This window comes from Typopeltis vanoorti, chromosome 17 (assembly GCF_054136105.1).
Source record: "Typopeltis vanoorti isolate ZY-2024b chromosome 17, IOZ_Tvanoo_1.0, whole genome shotgun sequence".
Lineage (NCBI taxonomy): Eukaryota > Metazoa > Arthropoda > Arachnida > Uropygi > Thelyphonidae > Typopeltis > Typopeltis vanoorti.
In genome coordinates, this window is record NC_143565.1 from 72,886,558 (window position 1) to 72,910,025 (window position 23,468).

Genomic DNA, 23,468 nt, shown 5'->3' on the forward strand with positions numbered 1-23,468 from the left:
TGTAAGGAAATAATAAAATTATATGATTTCGCCATTGCGAAGAATTTCTTTTGCTGATAAGTATCATTTAGAGCTTATAAAAATACAAACTGGTATTTTTATAGTAATAATAGTTCTTCTATTGGTATTAATAACTTGCAACTTTAACTTTATAGCTTATTCATATAATGCTCTGTTGAATTGGTATTCTTAATTAAATAAGATATTAGCATATTATTAAATTGAGATTGATGTTTTAATAATATGTTGTGTTCCTACTCCAAAATAATAACTTTAAACAATGTTCTCTAAACAGAATATTTAGTCGGAAATAAAGCAACTCTAGTATTTCCTCTGAATAGTTTTTTCTTTAATTTTTTTTACTTCTTACCCAAGAAAGACTGTAAACCTATAGTACATATCCTTAACCTTGGACAGGTGAAGGATATTTTAAAAAAATATTTATATAATTTTTCACTGATTTTTGTATTTTTATTTATTTTAATATGGTCAGGTAACCTCGGTTTGGAGACCAAACACATAACATTTTTAAGCCACTTCAGACCTCTAATAATCGGGGCTATGATCTCACACCAAGCGATGAAATTCATCTCCTTCTTAAAGACAATCACAAGCATTCATGCACACAGCCGAATTCGAACCAGCAGAATACTGGTCGGAGAGCGGGTATGCTAACCACTCAGCCAACTAAGATGGCGATTAAATTGAAAACAAAATATTATTATTGGTGTATAATAATAATAATAATAATAATAATAATAATAAATATTTTAAAAAATATGGCTTCCCTTCTTCTGATAACTGGTGACAACATAAAATGGAGACAATATTGGAAAACGAAACGACAAAAATTCTCTGCGACTTTAGAATACAAACTGATCGGCATTTGGAACACAATACACCTGACATCAGAATTATCGAATATCGACAGTTTTGGATTATTGATATCGCAGTACCCAACGATAACAACATTAACAACAAAGAACGGGAAAAAATTCCTAATATCGAGATCTGACAATCAAAGTTGGCCGACTGTGGCTTAAACACACCAAAGTCATCCCAATAGTTATCGGTGCACTTGGTGCAATTTCATAAAAGCTATCCAACTATTTACAAGAATTAAACATCAACGAATGATCCCATATGACTTACAAAAACAGCATTACTTGGAACTGTCCATATTTTATAAAGCTACTTGACAGATTATTCTTAGATTCTTGGGTAGAATCTGAAATGTTCTGTATCACCAATCAAATTGTTGTTTGGGTGATACTTGTTTTAACTGTGCACCAATTATGTGAATAACATAATAATAATAATACTTTTTATTTTTATTTTTTATTTAAAATAAAAAAAAATAAATAAATAATAATAATAATAAGAAGAAGAAGAAGAAGAAGAAAATGCAGGATGGCCATAAAATAACTTTCCTTCTTTGGAAGCATCTGTAGCTAAAACCGATAAATCGAATGAGACCAAATTTCATATTGAGACTTTTGAAGGCATGGGGAAATGATTTCCGCGAAGAAAGATTTAGTATCAAAATTTCGCCGATAGGGAAAATGTTGACGCTAACCAAAACAAGCGGATAATTACATTAAAGGCAGATAAAATGGAATAATAACATTTCGACGGTGTAGGCGACAGTCTCGTCACTCATTCCAGCTGGATATGTAGCGCTTTACAATGATAATAAGAATAATCCGTCCTCTGCAGGATCTAACTCATACTGAACCAGTTTCTTCAAACTTCTTAATCATAGCTCTGAGTGCTACAGCTGACATAAGATGTGTACGCAGGTTATGAAGCCTTCTAAATTCCCGAAGGGCCGCTATGGCATTGCACTGTTTAAGGTAAAATAACTTAACAAGTAAAGCACGCTGAGGAAAGGTAGGACGCATATTGAGCACAATTTGTCAGTCATTCGAATAACTGCCTGAACGTTCCCAATCTCTTTTTAAGTGGAACTGGTGGCGCTGCTGTCACGTACGCACAGTAAAATTTGCATAATCTTTTTTACCTACGTTTACTGCAAGTATTTGACTGCTTTCGGCTCCTCCAGCGCCACAATTTCCCCTATCGGCGACTTTTGATACTAAATCTTTTTTTTTTTTTTTTTTTTTTTTTTTTGCGGAAATCATTTTCCCATGCCTTCAAAAGTCTCAATATAAAATTTGGTCTCATTCCGTTTATTGGTTTTAGCTACAGATGCCTCTAAAGAGGGAAAGTTATTTTATGGCCATCCTGTATATACACTAGAATAATGTTAATCTTTTTCAGAGATTGATTTAAAAGGACCCGACTGAGCCATCTCCAATCCTAATTTCATCTCCTTCACTGTCAGAACAAGATTCCTGTCCTTATTTCGTAGAGAAAAATAAGAATTTTATTTGAATAATTGAAAGAATTTGCGTTGTATTGCGAAGAATTGGTCCGTAAGAGGGAAAGCCATTTTCATTTCAATGTATTTTAATTTTTAAGCGACTGCTAAACATTTCAGACTCTGTCAACTTTATAATACTTGTGAATTCTTGTTCTCTCTCTCCCTCTCTCTCTCCACTCCTCTATCTATCTAAGAATGGCATTTTGCAAGTATTCGTTTTAATGTTATCACCGTATGGTTCCATGATATTTGAAATATTACTCGTCATATGAGTATAATGCGAGAAAACTGGATTCACCAATATCCTAATCGACTTCCGTTCAGATCCATACGTTCTCCAGGTAAGTACAGACTATCAGCACAATTGTTATTTTCGTTACCATTTAAAGTCCGTTTGTTTCAAAGGAAATGTTTGTGAAATCCATATGAACCATATGACTACAAACGTATCAACTTCAGCAATCGATTGCAGTTCTCTATTTCGCTGTCTATTTCCCTGATGCCGTCACCTGTATACTTCCAGCTGTGCTTCAAGACTACAAGGTGACAGCCTATGACGGTGAGTTCATCATCCGAGGAAATGTGGCGGTCCTGCGATGCGAGGTTTCAGGAAATGGAAAGGAGTTCGCCTTTGTGACATCCTGGTTTCGTGATGATGGGATTGCGATTTCATTAAATGACAATGTAGGTAGGTGAACGCACGCAGTGCTTTTTTCTTAATGTCTTGACTTTCATTTTCTTTGTGTGTGTGTGTGTGCGAGCGTGTGAGCAAAAAGTCATCTTGGGAACAGGTTTAAATAAAAAAAGGAATAGATTATTTTTGCTTTGATGACTTTTTTATTCTAGTTTTAAAGTTCTTATAATATTCCTACTCATATAACTTGTTTTTAAGTTTCTATTAAATAAAGCGAATAAAACAAATAAGTGATAAATGAACAAAGAAACAAAAATACTTACTGAAAGAAATCAAGAGAATGTAAATGGCATTTTGTACTGTCAGAAGCCAGAAGGAGTAATGGGTTAAGCACAAGCAAATTAGTGGGAGGAAGTAAAAGGAAGCCGTTCTAAACATCACTACGCAAAGAACTAACAGCACCGGACAGGCAAAAGTCTCCCATCGAAATCTTTACGAGATAGAAAGAAGTGAAGGATTGCTGCCCCCCCCCAAACTTCTAGACATTGGATAATAATATAAATCATATATAATGACATCTGAAGGAATGAATGAATGAAATTTATTAAATTCAAACCAGTTTATACACCTTCAACTTTACATATTTTCGTATTGGTTTGCTTTTCCAATTTTCATGATGATTTCAACGATTTAGAGAAATTGACGAATGAATAAAAGGCCGTAAAGCAGTTCTACGATTGATGAAACTATTGTGAAGGATTACTGAGTAGAGTGAAAGAATTTTGGAGGAACCAGTGCTTTATATTTGTTAAATGCGTGTTCAGCAATTACATGACATTACATGACTGGTTTGCCTATGTTATGAGATGACCAACTCTAGTTTCCTTGAAGAAAGTACTTGGATTGAAAAGTACGTTTAGTTTCTTCACATCTTAGACAGAATTGGAATTCAGGTCTCTCTCTGCAACGAAAGACTACCATCGTTATTGACCGACAAGAAAAGTAGTGTCATAAAAGTCTAATTGAAATTACTAAATCAAATTAATACTGGTGACTTTCAGAGATGGCTTCCAGACATAATGTCAAATGAATTGTCTCAAAATAAGTGTGCAGAAACATGAAGTCATACCGGTTATCTAAATTTCCAAATGGTTTCCAGAAGAGAATTCTGAAGGTCGTATTCCTTAATTACTTCAGTTATTGGATACAAATGATCTCGAGAAGTTGATTCATGCAGGCAAAGGAATTCGACACGTTACTTCTTTAGCACCAGTAGGAAAAGGCAGTGATTAACACATTTACTCAATCCCAGTTAATGAATAATTGACTAATAAAGTGATAATTTACTCTGAAATATTAAACCTTAATACCAAGGAATGCCAATTGGTGGTAGACTACTTTTATTTATAAAAATAACTATCTGTCATTGAAAAATAATCTTCATGAAATACCACCAAGCGAGTACATATGTTTACAGTTTACCCGTATAAAGCCAAATAAAATATCTAAATTTTATCCAGATTAATTCAAATTGAAAAATATAATTCATAACATAATTAGTTATATTTTAATAATAAAATATTTAATACCTGGACATAGTCAAAAAAGCTTAAGTTTGGCAAATTCCTTGTTATAAAGGTGTTATAAAAGTAATATGTAAAGAGGATATTAAGGATTCATCGTCTTTTTGTAGCAAATAAAATGAAACTTTAAAAATATTTTGAATTTTACCAGAAAGCTTACGACACCTTCGACATAGGGATCGTCTTGGCTTGCATTACATAAAAGACACGGACTCTGGCCAGGATCCGTATATTTTCCATTTAGAACAGTAAAACCTAATGAGTGTGCACTAATAAAAGATGAATATACGGGGTCTTGGCAAAGTCCGTGTCTTTTAAATAGTGGTAACCGAGGCAACTTTTATGCCGAAAGTTATAATTATATAAACTGCTAAAATTCTAAACTTTTCAAGTTTTATTTTATTTATAGCTATAAAAAAACTAATGGATCTTTAATATTTTCATTATGTGGTAAGACGTTTTTTTAAAGCTGTTATAATTTAATATGTGTTTCCTTAAGTATCACTACGTTACCACTTTTAATGACAATTATACTGTAGTACATGCACATAAATAAACGGGAAAAAATTATACTGAAATTAGCTAAATCGTTTGCATCTAAATCTTGAAAAAAGAAGGTTTTAGCAAGTTCACCGAGAAAGAACGCTACCTTCCACACACGAAGGACTAATTAAACTGTGTTATATCAAAGTGTAGGTCCTTGGTGACAACAGAGAACCAACGCCTTTGGGATGTGTCGATTAATTACTCTCCCGGTAACGACATGTACAAGACGAGTAGCAAAGTCGGATTCCAATCCCTCTGAGATACCGACGAACGATTTTCTTAACTTGCACTAAGTACGTTTCGGATGCTGATTGTATGGGTCTTTTTTACCTGAGAAAAATAATTTTCCCATTTTTTTTTTGTTCCGAAAAAAAAATCTTATAAGAGGTCAGCATTCAGCAGAAAATTGCTACCAACTGCACTCTTTAATGGCATGCATATTTAATGATTATATCAAACCTTAAATGAAAATATAAAACGAATTCATTTTTTTTTAAATGAGTCAAAAAAGTATATTTAGCAATTAGCTTCAATGAAAACAAACATTAATAAATCATATATTAAGATATAATTTTACTTTATAACCTCGTAATACAAGAATATACATTTAAAAAATGTGTTTCGATTCTTCTGGTGAAAGCTATTATCCGAAAATTATATTTAATGCACGTACTAACGAAAAGTCTGATTATACGACCAAAATCTTTTTTTTAACTCTACATGCAATTTTTAAATAAAGTTTATTTACTTATAATAACGATTTTAATTAACAAATATATAATTTTTTAAAGAAATTGCCAAAGAAAATATTTTACGCTCTTGTTTGCTATATGAATTTGCAACACCATTTTTGGTTTTATATATGAAAACAGGACCTACACTCTGGAGAGGGTGATTGATACATTCAATCCAATACCCTTGGAGGGTAATGGATGGCAGTGCTGTAGCCAATGAAGTTCTAACTGAGGCTCGGCTATTGCTGTTACCCTCCTGCCATGATCAGAGTTATAAATGCTCAATAACACCTTATCCATACACTGTCCTCTACAGATAACGGGGAAGATGAAAAGCATTCTTGCTTCGCCCCTTTAAGCCAGTCCTTATAAGGACTATTTCGTGATGAGGAGTTTTCACTGATACGGTTGTAAACCTTCTTCTCTGTAGAACGTTGTAATTAAATAATTAAATATGATGGTTTTGAAGTGTAGCTGCTAGATTAACTAGCAGAGACGCGTTTAAAGTCATTAAATTGCGGATTATACTGTATCTAAGAACATCAGCAAAGGTAAGTGGACGGTAATTGCAACGAGGGCGATTCGTTAGGCCTAACAGCCGATAGAATCGCCATTGTTAGCATATCTATTCCAGATAGATTTACTTGCGTTTATACGCAAACTGTCAATAATGAATGTGTCAGATTTGGACGCCCTCACAGATTCACTGGATGAAGAGCCAGCGTTCATACTTGTAAATAAACTTCAAAGGAAATTTAAGCTCAAATGGCCATCAAACTTGATAGATCCTAATACAATTATAGACTCTTATAGATAAAGGATTGGCTTTCAGCTTCGTAAAGAAACTCCTTAAGAAGTTCGAGCGTGAATGGCCCGGCTTCCTGAATCTTTACTCTTCACCTGAGACTGACGATGATCAAAATGAAGACACTCCTCAAATGGAGGAAAATTTAAATCCAGTCACCTCTGACTCTACTCATTCAGATCAAGGAGAGAGGCACGTGCGTAAAAAACGCAAAACTCTCGCCTCGGAGTCAGCAAACGAAAATGGCATGGATGAAGATGCCCCCAACATAGATTCCTCTGCCTCCACCAATGAAAAGGTGCCTCCAGTCATTCTTAGGGAAAAACAGAGATGGACAGCCCTAAGAACCACCATGGCCAACCTGCAAATAAATTACTCCACTGCCAAGAATACAGAGGGCATCAAAATTCAGCCCACTACAGTGTCTGACTAAAGAAATCTAACCAAGGAGTTGGACACAAGAGGTATACAATACCATACCTTCACACTTACCTCGGAGAAAAATCTTAAAGTGGTATTCCGAGGAGTATCTGAAGACATTGAAACAGCTGAAATAGCTGCTGACCTCAACATGCAAGATCTGCCTCCCATCAAAGTCAGTAGAATGTACAGATCTAACAAGACCCCTATGCCTCTAGTATTGGTAGAAATACACAACATCTATAAATATATTTACAATTTGAAGACAATCTGCGGGCTTAAGATCTCACCAGAGCCACTTAGGAAGAGGGCCTCTTCTGGGCAATGCCATAGATGCCAAAAATTTGGTCATGCCCAGAAGTTGTTCAAAGCCCAATACGGTTGTCTGAAATGTGGTGACACCAACCCCACATATACCTGCTCCAAGCCAAAAACCACCCCGGCTAAGTGTGCTAATTGTGGTGGCCCCCACCCTACAAATTACAGAGGGTGCATATGCCACCCAAAAAACAGACAAACTGAGTTAATCAGTCAGTCTACCTCACTGTCAGAAACGAAAGCCCCAGAAGCTCAAGTTCATCAGGCTCCTATTAACTTGAACAAGATGACAGGTGTTTACCCACCATCAACTGAGCCCCCTAAGAAAATAAATCTTCAACACCAAACAAGAACATATGCTGATGTGGCCCGCCACAAAAAAGCAATCCATGACCAGAATATGACAAATCCACATTCAAATATAACAGCCATCATCACCTCTTCTCTTGTAAATATGTTACAGGATTTCACTAACGCAAATCCATCACTGAGCACTACAAAAAGTTTCTTGCAGCAAACACAGCTCATTTTATCTGCACTCTCCAATGCATAGGAAAAAATTTACCCCAGATTCTCTAATGATTATCTCATGGAATGCCAACGGCCTTAAAAATAAAATACTAGAAGTGCAGGAATTCAATGACAGATATAATCCGGATATATTATTAATTAATGAGACTCATCTAAGACCTGCTGACAGTCCTAAATTCAAAGGATATCGACTCTACAGGAATGACAGACTGGATTACAGAGGTGGTGGCACAGCCATCCTCATCAAAAATCACATCAATCATCATGCTGTAGCCATTCCTACAACCACCAATCTCGAACTTACAGGTATCAATGTCATCACAAACTCTATCGGAAACATAAAAATATATTCTGCTTATAACCCACCATCAAAAACATTGCTGACCACAGATCTGGATGCTATCCTCGGCATTAAACTGCCGGTTATTATTGCGGGAGATTTTAACGCAAAACATCACGCCTGGAGCAGTAGGTCTATAAATAGGAATGGCCGCATCCTCTATAACTACACAAGCTCAAATTGTGCAATTGTGGCTGTCCCTCAGTGCCAACTCACCACAGTCCTACTGGCTCATCTGACGTTTTGGATATAGCTGTCCTTCAGAATGTTAACCTACAGTACTCTCTGGAATCATTGAATGAATTATCTTCAGACCACAATCCTATTCTGCTCCAACTGGATTATCAGAGGGATTTTCCCCATTCGCCTCACACCTTCATTCCCTGAGAAAAACTATCCAAAATGCTTCCAAACTACATTGATCCCATCCCTCATATTAATTCCAAGGAAGAAATTGATTCTGCAGTCAATAAACGTACTGATCAAATCAACACAGCTATAGCATCTATCACCTCAAATTCAGCTGCCGTCAAGCCTAAACGATTACCAGATAACATAATCAGGGAAAAAAATAAAGCAAGGAAAAGATACCACAACACCAGAGCACCCCAAGACAAAACATATCTCAACAACATGAACAGTGCAGTTAGAGATGCACTCAAAGCCCATAGAAACAAACTATGGGAAGACAATTTAGTCTCCATATCACCTGGTGATCAATCCGTTTGGAAGTTCCTGAGAAACATCAAAAACAAAAACAAATCTCTTCCTCCTCTCAAATCTGACCTAAACATTGTTTACACAGATGCTGAAAAAGCCGAAGCTATAGCAAAAAATTTAGAAAAACAGTGTAGCCCTTCGTACAAAAATCTAAATTTCAATCATATTTACAAAGTCCACCGCCACGTCAGACACCTGTTAAAACGGCCTGATACCTGTACCAGCCAACTCACACCTACTTCCCCAGCTGAAATTTACGACATCATAAAGAATTTAAAGAATAAAAAAGCTCCAGAGTCTGACGGCATCTCCAACAAAGTTATTAAACTGCTACCCCGAAAGGCCATCGTATATCTCACAACAATAATAAATGCTATGTTCAGGTTTAAGTACTTCCCCTCTGCATGGAAGTTGGCAGACGTAGTTCCTATATACAAGCCGGGCAAGGATCCACAGCAACCTCAAAGTTATCGTCCCATAAGTCTGATTTCTAATTTGGGCAAAATAGCAGAAAAAGCTATCCTTTCCAGAATTCAACTTTCAGTAAAAAAATTAAACATCCTTCCTTCAGAACAGTTTGGTTTTCGCCAATTTCACAGTACCACCCAACAAATTCATAGACTAATAAAATTCATTATCACAAGTTATAATTGGCATCAATACACCGGAGCAGTTTTTATTGATTTAGAGAAGGCGTTTCACAAGTTATGGCACTTTGGACTACTATACAAGTTGATTTTAGCTGGCATTCCATTAGATCTAGTTCAAATTATAAAGTCATTTCTTAGTGACAGACGAATGCAAGTCAAACTAAATGCTATATTATTATCTACCCAACGACGCATCTTGGCAGGAGTTCCTCAAGGGTCCTTTCTGGCACCGATACTTTTCGCGATTTACATGGCGGACATTCCGCACACTCCAATGTCATCCATCATTGCCCTATACGCAGACGACACAGCTATACTAGCCAGATCTATTAAACCGCACCTTGTCACCAAGAAACTGCAAGAAAACCTGCAGAGATTAGAGCAATGGTTCTCGGAATGGAGACTGCAAGTAAACCCTCAGAAGAGTATTGCCATGCTCTTCAATAAAAACTCAATATTCCCCAAAGATGATATCTTCCTATTTAATACCAAGATTCCCTGGAAAGCAGAAGCCAAATATCTGGGTGTACTGCTGGACAGAAAACTAACTTTCAGTTCACATATAAAAGCCTCATGTTCAAAAGCATCAAGAGTCATTGCACAGCTTTACCCTCTTATCAATAGGAATAGCAAAAATAAGAAAAGAACAAATATCCTCAAACTACAGAAAGGGCAAAATAAATGTCTCCGCATGATATTAAACACACCATGGTACGTCAGAAATGTCCAACTTCACCGGGATACAAATATCCCCTACATCTACTCTTTCCTGCAGTCTTCAGCAGTGAAGTTCTTCTCAGTGTCCTCTTCATATCCAAATGAATTAGTGCAACAAGCAGCCAATTATGATGAAACAGGCTTCTCAAAATATAGGAGACCGAAGGCCATCCTACTTCCAAATGAAGATCTCTGAATCGCACCCACTCAGGAAGAGCTCTTAGTTCATAAACTTTTCCTCACACAGTAATCCTTATCAGATAGCAGGGAATAAAAAAGCAGTTTGCTTCGCCCTTATAGTCAGCAACGTCTTGCGATTTCGTGATGAGGATTTTGAGACAGTCGACCGTGAGATACAGTGATTGAGATTGATTCATTCAATCCAATACCCTGGGAGGCTAATGGATGGCAATGCTGTAGCCAATGAAGTTCTAACTGAGGCTCGGCTATTGCTGTTACCCTCCTGCCACGATCAGAGCTTTAATTGCTCAATAACACCCTATCCCTACACTGTCCTCAACAGATAACGGGGAAGATGAAAAGCATTCTTGCTTTTCATCGCACCTTTACGCCAGTCCTTATACGGACTTCTTGATGATACGGGAAATATGGTGAAATTAGCTTAAAGTCCTTTTTTAGGACTTCCAGGGTAACAAATGGCAATGTTGTAGCCAATGAAGTTTTAACTGAGGCTCAGCTATTGCCGTTACCCAGCCATGACTAGAGCTTTTTAGCTCAATAACACTCCATCCACACAGATTTTCTTCATTCAGATGACGGGATCAAGAGTCAAGGACTCAGTCCATCGCCCAGTTCTTTTAAGACCTTCTTGATACGGGTGAAGTGCGGTGATCCAATACCGTTGGAGGGTAATGGATGGCAATGCTGCAGCCAATGAAGTTCTAACTGAGGCTCGGCTATTGCCGTTACCCTCTTGCCATTACATGATCAGAGCTTTAATAGCTGAATAACACCTTATCCCTACACTGTCTTCTACACATAACGGGGAAGATGAAAAGCATTCTTGCTTCGCCCCTTTAAGCCAGTCCTTATAAGGACTTCTTGATACGGAGAAATGAATTAATAGACCGCGAGATGCGGTGATTAATTAATACCCTTGGAGGGTAATGGATGGCAGTGCTGTAGCCAATGAAGTTCTAACTGAGGCTCGGCTATTGCTGTTACCCTCCTGCCATGATCAGATCTTTAATAGCTGAATAACACCTTATCCCCACACTGTCGTCTACAGATAACGGGGAAGATTAAAAGCATTCTTGCTTCGCCCCTTTTAGTCCTTCGTGTGTGGAAGGTAACGTTCTTTCTCGGTGAACTTGCTAAAACCTTCTTTTTTCAGGATTTAGATGCAAACGATTTAGCTATTTCAGTTTAATTTTTTTCCGTTTATTTATGTGCATGTACTACAGTATAATTGCTATTAAAAGGGAAATCCTAGAAGAATATGAAATAGAAGTATTTCATATTCTTCTAGGATTTCCCAACTCTTTCTAGGATTTACCAACTCCAACTCTTTAGAGCCTTATATAATATACATCATGTATATTATATAAGGCTCTAAAGATGGATGTATATCAAGGTAATAAAATATCCGTGAAGTACAATAATTCAGCATCAAGCTGGGCACCAATAAATCGAGGAGTACGTCAGGGTTGCCCTCTCTCACGGGTTTTATTTAATATATCCATAGATAAAATCATAAAAGAATGGAAGATAACTAATGAAGGAGGATTCAAGATAAACCGTAACACCAGATTAGCTACTCTTCTTTTTGCTGATGACCAAATTATCCTTGTAAATAATGAAGATTAACTACAAAAATCATTATGCAGTCTAAATAATCTGATAGAAACATATGGTATGGAAATATCAACAGACAAAACAAAAGTCATGGCCTTCAAAGGTGCTAATCCAATAAGAAGCAAAATAGTAATAAACAACAAAATAATAGAGCAAGTAAATACATTTAAATATTTAGGTTGCAGAATGTCATGTGAAAACGAGGCTGATACAGAACCAAAGGTATCAAACTTTTTAAAAGTAACAGGCATTATAAATAAAAATTTTAAACCCAATTACGTACAAAAACACACACACGAATAAGAATCTACAATACGGTAGCTAAACCAACCTTACTTTATGGCAGTGAGATATGGACAATAAAAAAAAGCAGGTGAAAGAAGAATTGAATCATCCGAAATGAAATTTCTACGCAGAACTGAAGGCGTCACAATAATGGACAAAATGAAAAGCAGCGAAATCAGAAAAAAACTTGGAATTGCAACCTTCCTAAATGAAACAATTATTCGCTATAGAGGTAATATGGAAAGAACACGTACTGAGAATGAATAGAAGCAGAATACCTAAACAAATTCTAAATTACCACCCAAAAGCTACTCGATGCAGAGGAAGATACTTAAAAAGATGGAATTGAGTCCGGAACAGGCCACTTGGCCTATAAGCCTGGAAAGGAAGAAGAAGAAGAAGACATATAATTACCATGAAGGACTAGATTTGGTATTCTGAATGAGCAGTTAGGATTCAGAAAAAACAATAGCACTGTACAACAAATACACCAACTGGTCGAATATATCACAAAAGGTTTCAACTGGAATCTCCACACAGCTGCGGTCTTCATAAATGCTGCGAAGGCTTTTGATAAGGTGTGGCATCAGGGTCTTCTCCACAAAGTCATCAAATTTAATACACCAATCAAGCTAATAAAAATAATTGACACATACCTCAAAGGCAGATACATGTAGGTCAAAATAAATGAAACTGTATCAACCAGACGCAGGATCCTGGTAAGTGTGCCGCGGAACTCACTTCTGGCCCCCCTGCGATTTTCCATCTACATAGCTGATATCCCTCTAAACCCAAGTACGACAATTACTGCATTATATGTAGACACTGATAAGCTTTACATGATACTGCTTTACTAGCAAGATCTCTCAGCCCCAAACTGGCTATCGCAAGACTCCAAAGCAGTATTCATACACTGAAGAAGTGGCTGATGGACTAAAGGATCCAAGTAAATCCCCAAAAACGTTCAGCCATACTGTTTTTCCAAAAAGAAGGTCCAGATCAAGCAGGGCACACACCTATTAGGAGTTAAGATTCCATGGCAGACTGAAGTCAAATATCTCGGCGTGACGCTTGACAAAAAATTCCAATTCAACAGTCATATAAAACACATAGGCTCGAAGACATCCAACGTAATCGCGCAGCTCTACCCCCTGATTAACAAAAGAAGCAAACTGGATACTCAGAACAAACTACTTATGTACAAGATGGTAATACGTCCAGTCATCACTTACGCATCTCCTGCATGGAGCCATACATCGGATTCAAATAAGCAAAAACTGCAGAGAATCCGGATTCAGAGAAAAGTCAACATTCCCTACATTTCATCCCTCCTCCATGATCTAGTAGAAAAATTCTTCTCCAAGACAAGCAATCATCCAAACCCACTGATCAAGCAAGCTTCCGACTACAATGAAGCAGAATTCTACAAATACAAAAGACTCAAGTCAGTTCTATGCTGAGCTGAACACAGCTAATCTCACTGCCCTTCCAGGGCGAACTTAAAGCTCAATAACTCTCCTCTCAAAGAACTTCCCTCTCAGACAAAGGGGAATATGAAAAGCATATATGCTTCACCCATCAAACCAGTAACGTTCTGCGTTTTTGGGTCATGAGGAAATTAGGTCGATTATTTTTCCTATATCCATTCTGCCCTATCTTCCAAGTGATGTATAAGGTGTAGTAACTGCGTAAGAGATATAATAAGATGTAACCTAATCAGATGTGAATTCTTTACGCGGAATCAGTCTTGTATCAATTTGTTCGACGAGATGGGGTAGATTATTCTTCGACATTCACTACCAAAATGTTTCTTTAAAAACTAGTTTCTAAAGCGGACTAGGTTTGTTCTTTAAATCAGAGATTCTTTAATGTATATTTGATACGCATTTTTCTAAAACACGATGGCTTAAAAGTTCCGTTTAATTTCAGTTTATGTATTAAATTCAGGATAAAACATCGGAAGTGTTTTTATTTTTGAACTTGAAGTTATAATCAGCTATATTGTGTCCTATTTTTATGAAACAATATTTCAGTGTTAGTGGCAATATGCGTAGTCATTTGAATAATTTGAAATCACATTTGAAGAAGATTGAAGATGGGGGGGGGGAATTATTTCGGAATTGCATGAGATAAAAATGCCCTTTCGTCATAATATAACATCAGCTAACTTAGCTCAGCTAAAAAGGTGAATATTCCTTGTATTCTGTGACTGAATTCGGACTTATTCTAATCAAATGCAAGTGTCTTGTTTTTCGAGTAGCGCTACAGAAGCATAAAGGGGACGAGAGTTGAATGATGCTTACGTAAGGAAAAACAGATGGTTTTCTTGTGATGTTAAACCTTGAGTTTCCTATATCTAGTTTCGGTTAGTGTAGATACGGCACGGATTTAAATTGTTAATAGTGACATTCCTAATATAGCTGTCAGTAGGATTTATAATGCATTTCTTTGCAATCCACAACAAAGAAATGGAATGGCAAATAACATTTATCTTTCATTGCTTTATGCGTAGGGAAAAAATTACAAGATTATATGAAATTAATGTCAAAAGTTTTGCAATTTCAATACACTGTAAAGAGTCCTTATTCCATGGGAAAATATTACCTACAAATTATTATATTGTGATTGAAAAGTCGACTTTTTTAAAGTCGAAAGATCAAGTGCTTCCTTCGTATGTTAATTAAACAATGATAAATGAAGGCTTATTTTTAAATTTAAAACAGAGACTTTTTATTGTTCATTTTATATTTGCGTGCCTTAAACAAACTGATAAATTGCAATGATTGGAATCTTTCCATGCAGCGGATGTTTTTTTCTTTTTTTAATGTCAAGAGACTCATAAATAACATTTGCGCTTTCCCAAGGCACTTATTAATCTGTACATTTCATTTGACATAAATTAAATCTCCCGATAAAGAAAATTGCATATGTCCCAATAAACAGCAGTTATGTAAGACATCGGATACAAAAAAATGAATGCGATGTAATAACCAAAAGAAGAACGGTTTTCTTTTCTTTATTGATATCATTTTTGACGGTTGAAGAGCTACTAACGAGATCTATAAATAGAAGAATGTCTGCATTAGCCTCAGTACAATAGATTTCATGTTTCGTTCCTAGAAAGCAAACATATAAGATGAAAAGCAGAGAACACGCGAATTGCTCATCAAATATACACCTTGTTAGTATCCACGGAATGGATGAAGAATGAGTTAGGTTGTGGAAATTCATCTTGAAGAGACCGAAGAATACACACACAGATTTGAACATACACGCAAAAGAAAACATATGCATGAAAATCGTTGGAAAGAAGTTCATGATCATGATGATTTCGGTGAGCCGGGATCCATTTCCATCAGTTACTTACAAATATATACAAGGATGGTATCTTACAATAGATCTAGATGTTATTTTATTACTACATACGTATAACTAGACTTCAATAGATACAGCTGTACGAATCATCATGCGCTGTGCATATTAGTTCATTTTTTTCATATAGATATTTAAAAGAAGTACATCACGATTTCTTGATTAAGTGCAGAGAAGGTTATTCACATAATAAGAGATAGAGAGTGAGAATATGCCCAGAATCACATACAAATGATGGCTTAAGATAATGATAGAACTTCCATGAATATAAATGCGTCCCTAATAATTATCGAACCGCAAGATCAATGCAAATTTGAAGTAATATATTCAGTTTTGTACAGTGGTATAGATATAATCTGACTGTCGGCGGATATGAAACTCATCTTTTAAGCGGAGCTATGAAAAAAAACGCATTGTTCGACCATATTTGATTAAATCGACAGAGGAGTATTAGAAGGAGTGAGAATGGTTTGAGTACGTCAGCTCGTCTATGATATGTTACTTTGCGAGGATCTGTCCAGATGACAAGATCGCGTGGCCTTTATATTACCATGATGTAATGGCGGACTGAAACAAGCGGGACACCTCCACCACCAATCTTGGCGGTGGAGGTGTGTATTCTGTAGCCGCATCTCCTGTTTTGGACTCAAACCTTTGGCTGTAGTGACAGAAAGAAGGTTTGGGATATTCATCACTTCTGGATAATGTAATGCTTTCTACATTTGGTCCGTTTTACGCAATTGAATATGTCATACTGTGGGCAGTATTCTGTCATGAGTTGAGGAAAATCACGTGGATTAGACTTTACTAGCTTGCGCTCTAGATCCACTATTAGTACAGCGCACACAGTATCGCCAAGAATCTATATTTCAGGTGTAGAAATAATCGTATAATTGTACGAATCATTGTCGAAGTTGAAGTTCAAGTTGTCTGACCGGAGACAGGATCATAAAATGACAGAATTATGGTACTATGTTACGACCTTGCAAGCTCGTTACACAGAAGTGTGCGAAATACTTTCTTGGCCAATGTTCACTTCCCTAACTCCGGTTGAGCGACATGAATAGCGTTCTGGAATAATACTGCACATTCATACGACCTTTAATATCTAGAGTTTATCCGACTGGTTATGAGTACTCCCTATAGTATAATGCAGCACCGTTAGTCGACCCATTCACAGAATGTTATTGCACGTGAGCAACTGTAGTATGAGGTAAAACTAGTGACTTTTGCAAAGAATCCACCGCCGTCCAGTTTGAAGCATGTGCGATCCATCTGAATGAGAAAATGAGGCTGTTTCGATCGTTAAGGGATATTCGCTCTTAGGTAGGTGTCATATATATATATATATATGCATAAAACAGAGAATAGTAAGAAATTAAATATGTAATTTAATTAAATTAGAAATAAATTTAATAATTATCAATTTTTCTTTTTTTTTCTAGTTATATTTCCATATATATTCCATGTTATTTTCTTTGTTTTATATCCTACACCATTTTATTTTTTGTATATAGAAAACTGAATTGTAGTTTGGAAAGCACATCATTTCAATAAGCCAGTCCTTATAAGGACTATAAGGACATCATTTCCATATTTCCATATTATTCACATTATTGTATGCTGGTTTATGTTTAAAGTGTTTACGAAAAGTTCATAAAACTACGCTTACAAAAGACTTTGTAAAAGATGCCCAAGTTTTACTACAATAATATTCATGAAAAGACAAACTTTTCTTCCTCACGAAGGTCTTTCCTGATAAGGCTGAAGACAGTCTCTCTATTTCTCTAGGCAAGTACGTTGTCTTCCTGAGTGGGGAACTTCACGTACGTCACGTTGACGAGACGGATGCGGCAAGAAAATATCGCTGTCAGGTACATGACAAACTTTCGCGTGCTACGAAACTCAGCGATCGATGGGCGAGGATTATCATGACAGGTAAGTGGAAGCACTTTGTTCTTTTCTACGTTTTCAGAATACCGTAGAGTGGAAACGACCCTATTGGTCATCTAGTCGGTAGAACGCACGAGGTAGCGGCGATATTTTGCCGGTATGAGTGTGCATGTGTGTGTTGTTTATTCGGAAAATTATCTACGATGCATTTCGCCGCTAAATACCTCACCGATAAATCAGATATGACAGCACAGTACAGCCAATCATTAGAAAAGAACTAATTGAATGAGTATCTGAATGTATTCCCAAATTCTATTCTCATAATGCATTCAGTAATGAATCACATTCAAATCAACATTAATAACACGTTTCTAATAGTTTGTAGAAATTGGATGAAGGATTGTATAACGCTCGAGTAGAAACTAATGTGATATTTAAGCATTCGATACGAAAGGATATTTTGAAATCCGTTTTGGAAATGGATAATTAATATATTAGAACAAAGCCAAGTAGTTATCAGAGAGCTATTAGGCATTCGTGTGTTTGTATCAGATGCCAGTAATCGTAGCCTCAGATTAACGAAGCGAGATATCTAAGTTAGTGAATTCATTTGCTTCAATAAATGCCAATTGTGCATCTAATAGCTCGTATTTCGCTGTTGGCCAATTCTATATTGTCAGTTAATATATATACAAGAGAGCTAACAAGCCCACTATCCGTTCATAATTGAATAATCTGTTCATATCAATTCCAAATAATGAACGGCCATCGAAATCAAAATCAAAATAAAACATTACACAATACTGAAGTACAAAATCGAATCTATGAATATAAAAGTAAATATTTAAATATTCTTTAACTGGATAATGAACTTGAACACATTCGTTATTGTTAATATGACTAAACTACGAAAGGGGAAAATTACAGATCGGTTGTATTTACTCATAGGTTACCTTCCAAAGCTTCTATAAATTCTATTAATATTAACAACAGATGATGGCTATTAACATATGCGATTAAGTATGTGGGAGGGTTGGATGTTGTTCAAACCTTCCTGAGCCGATTGCATACCTCAGTAGGTTTGTAACTGAATCGTCTCTGTTACCAGTTGTGTTAATCAATATTACTCCTTGATATTTATCATCTCAGTTCTTACGTGCCACATAATATTATAATTAATGGGCATTTTCCTTTCATGCATGTATGGTTCACACATTGGTTCATCTTTTATTTTGATTAAAATGTATTCGTTTAATAAACCGTGAAGTATTTAAAAGTTTTTTTCTGGCGTGTTGCAGTTGGCATTTACACATCGCCTTTCAAGACTGTTTAAAAGATATCTGCTCTGTTTGCAAGCAGAATGTGCCTTCTAGTTGCCTGGTGAGAGTGTGTCTGTATCCCAGTTGATCTACTGGCTATAACAAATGGTTCTAATTCCCAAAGGTTCTTGTCAATTAGGTACTTAAGGCACAACCATCGTATCTCTAGAGTCTAGAGTCTACGTATGCGTTACCATATATGTTGAAGGATGTACGAAAGGATATTTTTGTTGTTTTTGTTTTTATTTCAGTTTTCTATAGTGTAAATTTGTAGTGTAGTGTAGTGACCGAAAATATTTTAAACCCAGTTCTGATGCAAATCTACAGATTGATAAGGGTCTTCAAGCATAATGATAATTTCCCATGTGTAATGAATGTCTGTATTAAATTTAGGGTTAGTGACAACGGTCTTAGAAGTTGTTTTCCGATGTGATCCATCGATATAACAAAATTGACTGGTGGTTCAGTGAGCCTATTCATCTTACTAAATCATTCTTTTTATGTGAATAATATGACAACAAAAAAGAATATCAGAATAAAATAAGGTAACACTGAACTCTTCAATGACATCATTATAATAAGAATGCTCTTACCAACAAAACAGACCGTTTTTATAATTGCTTCTTTTCATTTCTCCACCTGCCAATATTGATGGGTTTATACTAAGCAATAAAAGCCGTTTCACAAAGCGCTTCACATTGAGAAAGAAATCATTTACTTACTGGTAGAGGATGAACAAATAAACGAGTAAAAATACAAAGGGCTTATCGAAACGTATTAAACTTGATAAAGTTTAATAAGTTTCGATAAAGGCAACACGGGATTAAGGCAATTCTGGAGAGAGAGATGTTTTCGTATCATCTTTAAATGGCAATCAACTAAGTTATATTGGAAGATATATTAATTACATGGTTACAGAAAATAAACAAGTGTACCTTATAGGAACATGAAATAAATGCTAAGTATGGTTTTCTCGGTTATTCTCATGAAATCAAACTTTTGTTTTATGTCTGAATGCAAATTTTTGCAATATTTTCTGAAACTTCTCATGAAACGTTCGGTATTTCAAAAAGAAATAACTACTTTATTGATGAATGTGGTAAATCTGCAGCATTCAAATATATTGCATATTATGTGAGATTTAATTTTCCTGAAATTGCAGAGATCCTATTTGCATGTTTACTAAATAAATAATGAAATCGTCTCAACTTACATTGATTTTGCACAAATTTTCATTGAAAATAACATCAGTTAAAAGTGAATGAGATGATCGTCTATCGTTTCAAGTATAACTGATGAAAGAGAACGAACACAAGGATGTAATAATACAACTACTTCAACTTCTGAAGAGGACGTCGCTTCTTTTTTTCTCTCCCTTCTTAGGAAAGTAGACGAATAGATGGAACAAAAAGCAAAATGCAATCAATAAAGATGAGCTCCTTTTGTAAGGGAGATGTTTCTTTTGAAAAGTACTTTATGTGTAGTCTGGAAAGCGAAGCATATACTGGATTTTACCACAATACCACTCTCCACAACTTAAAGTGTACTTGGATAAAGGATCCTCGAGAGTGATGACTTCGGTGCATATTTTAAATTGTATTTATGTTTCCATATTGTACTCTCACTGGAAACAAATGTGAAATACAAGATGTTTTTAACTTCTTTTTTTTATGTATGTCCAGTTAAAGAAAGCGAAAATATTTCGGTATGTTTGTGTCTCCACATTCTCTGACAAAATAACGAGTATTCTCTTTTATTTATGATAATACATACTATTAATGATACGCACAATAACATTATTGCTGTAAGTAATTAATATCCGTTATACGAGTATATACATCTTTCAATATTTGTTTTATATGAAGAGTAAAGGAAGGTGCCGTTAGAATCATAATGATTTTTATAACACACTCGCTTTCAGTAATACAGTGTGTGTGTGTGTGTGTGTGTGTGTGTGTGTGTGTGTGTGTGTGTGTGCAATTTTCAGCAGACGTGTAACTATCAATTCTGTTTATTCGTTTATTTATTTTTAAATCAGCACTCTCTTTAAGAATAAGTTCTGTAGATATATAAGTTTAGGTCCTTATTTTATTTTCGATGACTTATCATTGTCAGATTGATGCACGTTGGAACAAAACAGTGTAAGAACGCTTCTTTGACACATCTTCTAATATTTGAAAAACACGTGGCTTATCATTGTCAGATTGTGTATAGGAACTGCAAAGCCCACTTAAGTGCTGCATAGGAAGTCAGGTCTGGGGACGTAGAAATGTAATCGTTTCCTTAATACATGCTTTATTCTAACTACTTTTAATGCATATTATATGCTGAGGTCAGATTTGTTGTGGAATAGTTTGTCTTTTGGTATTTTCTATGGAAAAAACAGTGTATTATTATTATACTGTAGTGTCTAAGATTTGCTATAGTCAAAAGTCAGTTGCTGACATATACTGCTTGCTGCAAAAGGGGAGTGCGCTTTGGAACTTTAGAGTTTTTGTTGCAGCCAGTCTGCTCTGGTTTGCAATGAGTTTAGTTGCCTCATGAAATATTTTGGTGTGGAACCACAGCATGATATGTCGTATCTTAGAATAAACTCATCTAGAGATTTGTAGATGGGTTTTCCTATTTTATTATTATTATTATTATTATTATTATTATTATTATTATTATTATTATTAAAGATAATCCTCCAGGGAGTCAGGGACTCATCGAGGGAGGCCACATACCACATGAAACAGCAGTCAAACTTGTTCTTGAATTCATTCACACTGCTTTCACTCGCACAACATCAGATAGCATGTTCGAGTAGGTATTTCCTCGATAATGTTCCATGTTAATGTTACCTTTTTATTGTCTTATCATCATTTGTGGGAGAGGGTAGAAAGAAAGAAAGAAAGAAGAAAATATGTTTCGGGAAGGGTTGAGGAGGGAGGAAGGGAAGATAAGACCGTCCTCCCTCCCCAACCTACCAGAAATGCATGAACGATAGCAAGATTTTATAATTCATAATAATCGAACTTGTATGAAATTGGAGTCCAGGTCCTTCCATCCAAATGGTGCTGTCACTATGGAGCACTTCCCAATAATTTACGTACTTTAAAATTGCAAAGTATCTCTCGCTTGCATCGAATCGTGCTGCACTGCATTTTAATCCGCGTACAGAAATAAACCATTTGAAATATTATAATAATAATGCAACGCTTACCACAGCTGTTTGTTTAAGTTTAGAGATTCTCATTAAGTAGTTTCTTATCCTAAAATGCAGAATATATTTGACTGGCATTGTTTACTTTGATCAGATATTTTGTATTCAGTAATTCAAACGCAATTCAATAGTAATCTTCATATTTCATTATTAGACACGTGGTATGTTTTACGTACATTGAAAGTTGTTTGGAATAATTTTTCATTTAGGCTTAAATGCAACATCGTTATTTGTTTTCTTTGCAAGTTCAAAGGATGATTTCTATTTCTTTATGACTGAAATGGTATGTTAAGTGTAAGTTTAGTATTCAGTTTAGATGAACGTGCACAGTAATAGATATCTGTGGAACGAGAACATAAATCCAAAACTTTAAACGGTCGCATATGTTCAGTCCCATGATGCGATATCAGTCATCAGGACATAATATACGAGATACTGTATCACTCTAAACAAGACACTTAACATTTTACAAGGATTTTAACCTGAAACAATGCTAACTTATTATCGGAAAATATTACCATTTAGTAAACGAAGCATCACTACATGAATCTCAGTCTCTTAGCTTTTCAAGTAATACTACGTTACAGGTGCACATGAAAATTTAAGTATACTTTTATTCAAGCTAACATTATGACCACTTTTTTCAGTACGCTACCCTTTTTTTGGGGGGTGGGGGGAGATGGACCGAGTCCTTGACCCTTTATCCCTTCATCTGATTGAAAAAAATGTGTGGATGGGGTTGTTATTGAGCTAAAAGCTCTAGTCATGGTTGGGTAACGGCAATAGCCGAACCTCAGTTAAAGCTTCATTGGCTACAGCAGATATCCAACCTTAGGTAATCCGAGGGCCGCATTAGAAAAAAAAAAACTTATCAGAAGACCGCATCACAATGTGTATCTAGTAATTTGGGGAGTAGCAGCGACACAACCTCGAAAGCTGAACAAACGAACAACACTAATTGCGCACTAATCTCGCGCTCACGTTCCCCTTGAGCGCCCGGAGTATGCACGTTGGAACAAAACAGTGTAAGAACGCTTCTTTGACACATCTAATATTTGAAAAACACGTGGCTATATAGTGATGTAAAAACACAAATAAAATTATCAGCATCGAGATTATCGATAGAATTAAAATAAAATATCTAATACGCATTCGATTCAAATTGTTGTTTTATTTTTTCGCTCGTGAAAATCAAAAC

At 35.8% G+C, this 23,468-nt stretch overlaps 1 protein-coding gene across 1 annotated transcript in view; it reads left to right on the top strand.

The window, feature by feature from the left end:
• LOC150097489 (cell adhesion molecule Dscam1-like) overlaps positions 1-23,468 on the top strand; it is a 396,227-nt gene that overhangs the window by 198,661 nt on the left and 174,098 nt on the right. Inside the window, exons 3-4 of the mRNA XM_090407275.1 lie at positions 2,907-3,071; positions 17,645-17,791. Of these exons, the coding sequence (XP_090263401.1) occupies positions 2,907-3,071; positions 17,645-17,791 (312 nt within the window). The remainder of the gene's footprint in view (positions 1-2,906; positions 3,072-17,644; positions 17,792-23,468) is intronic.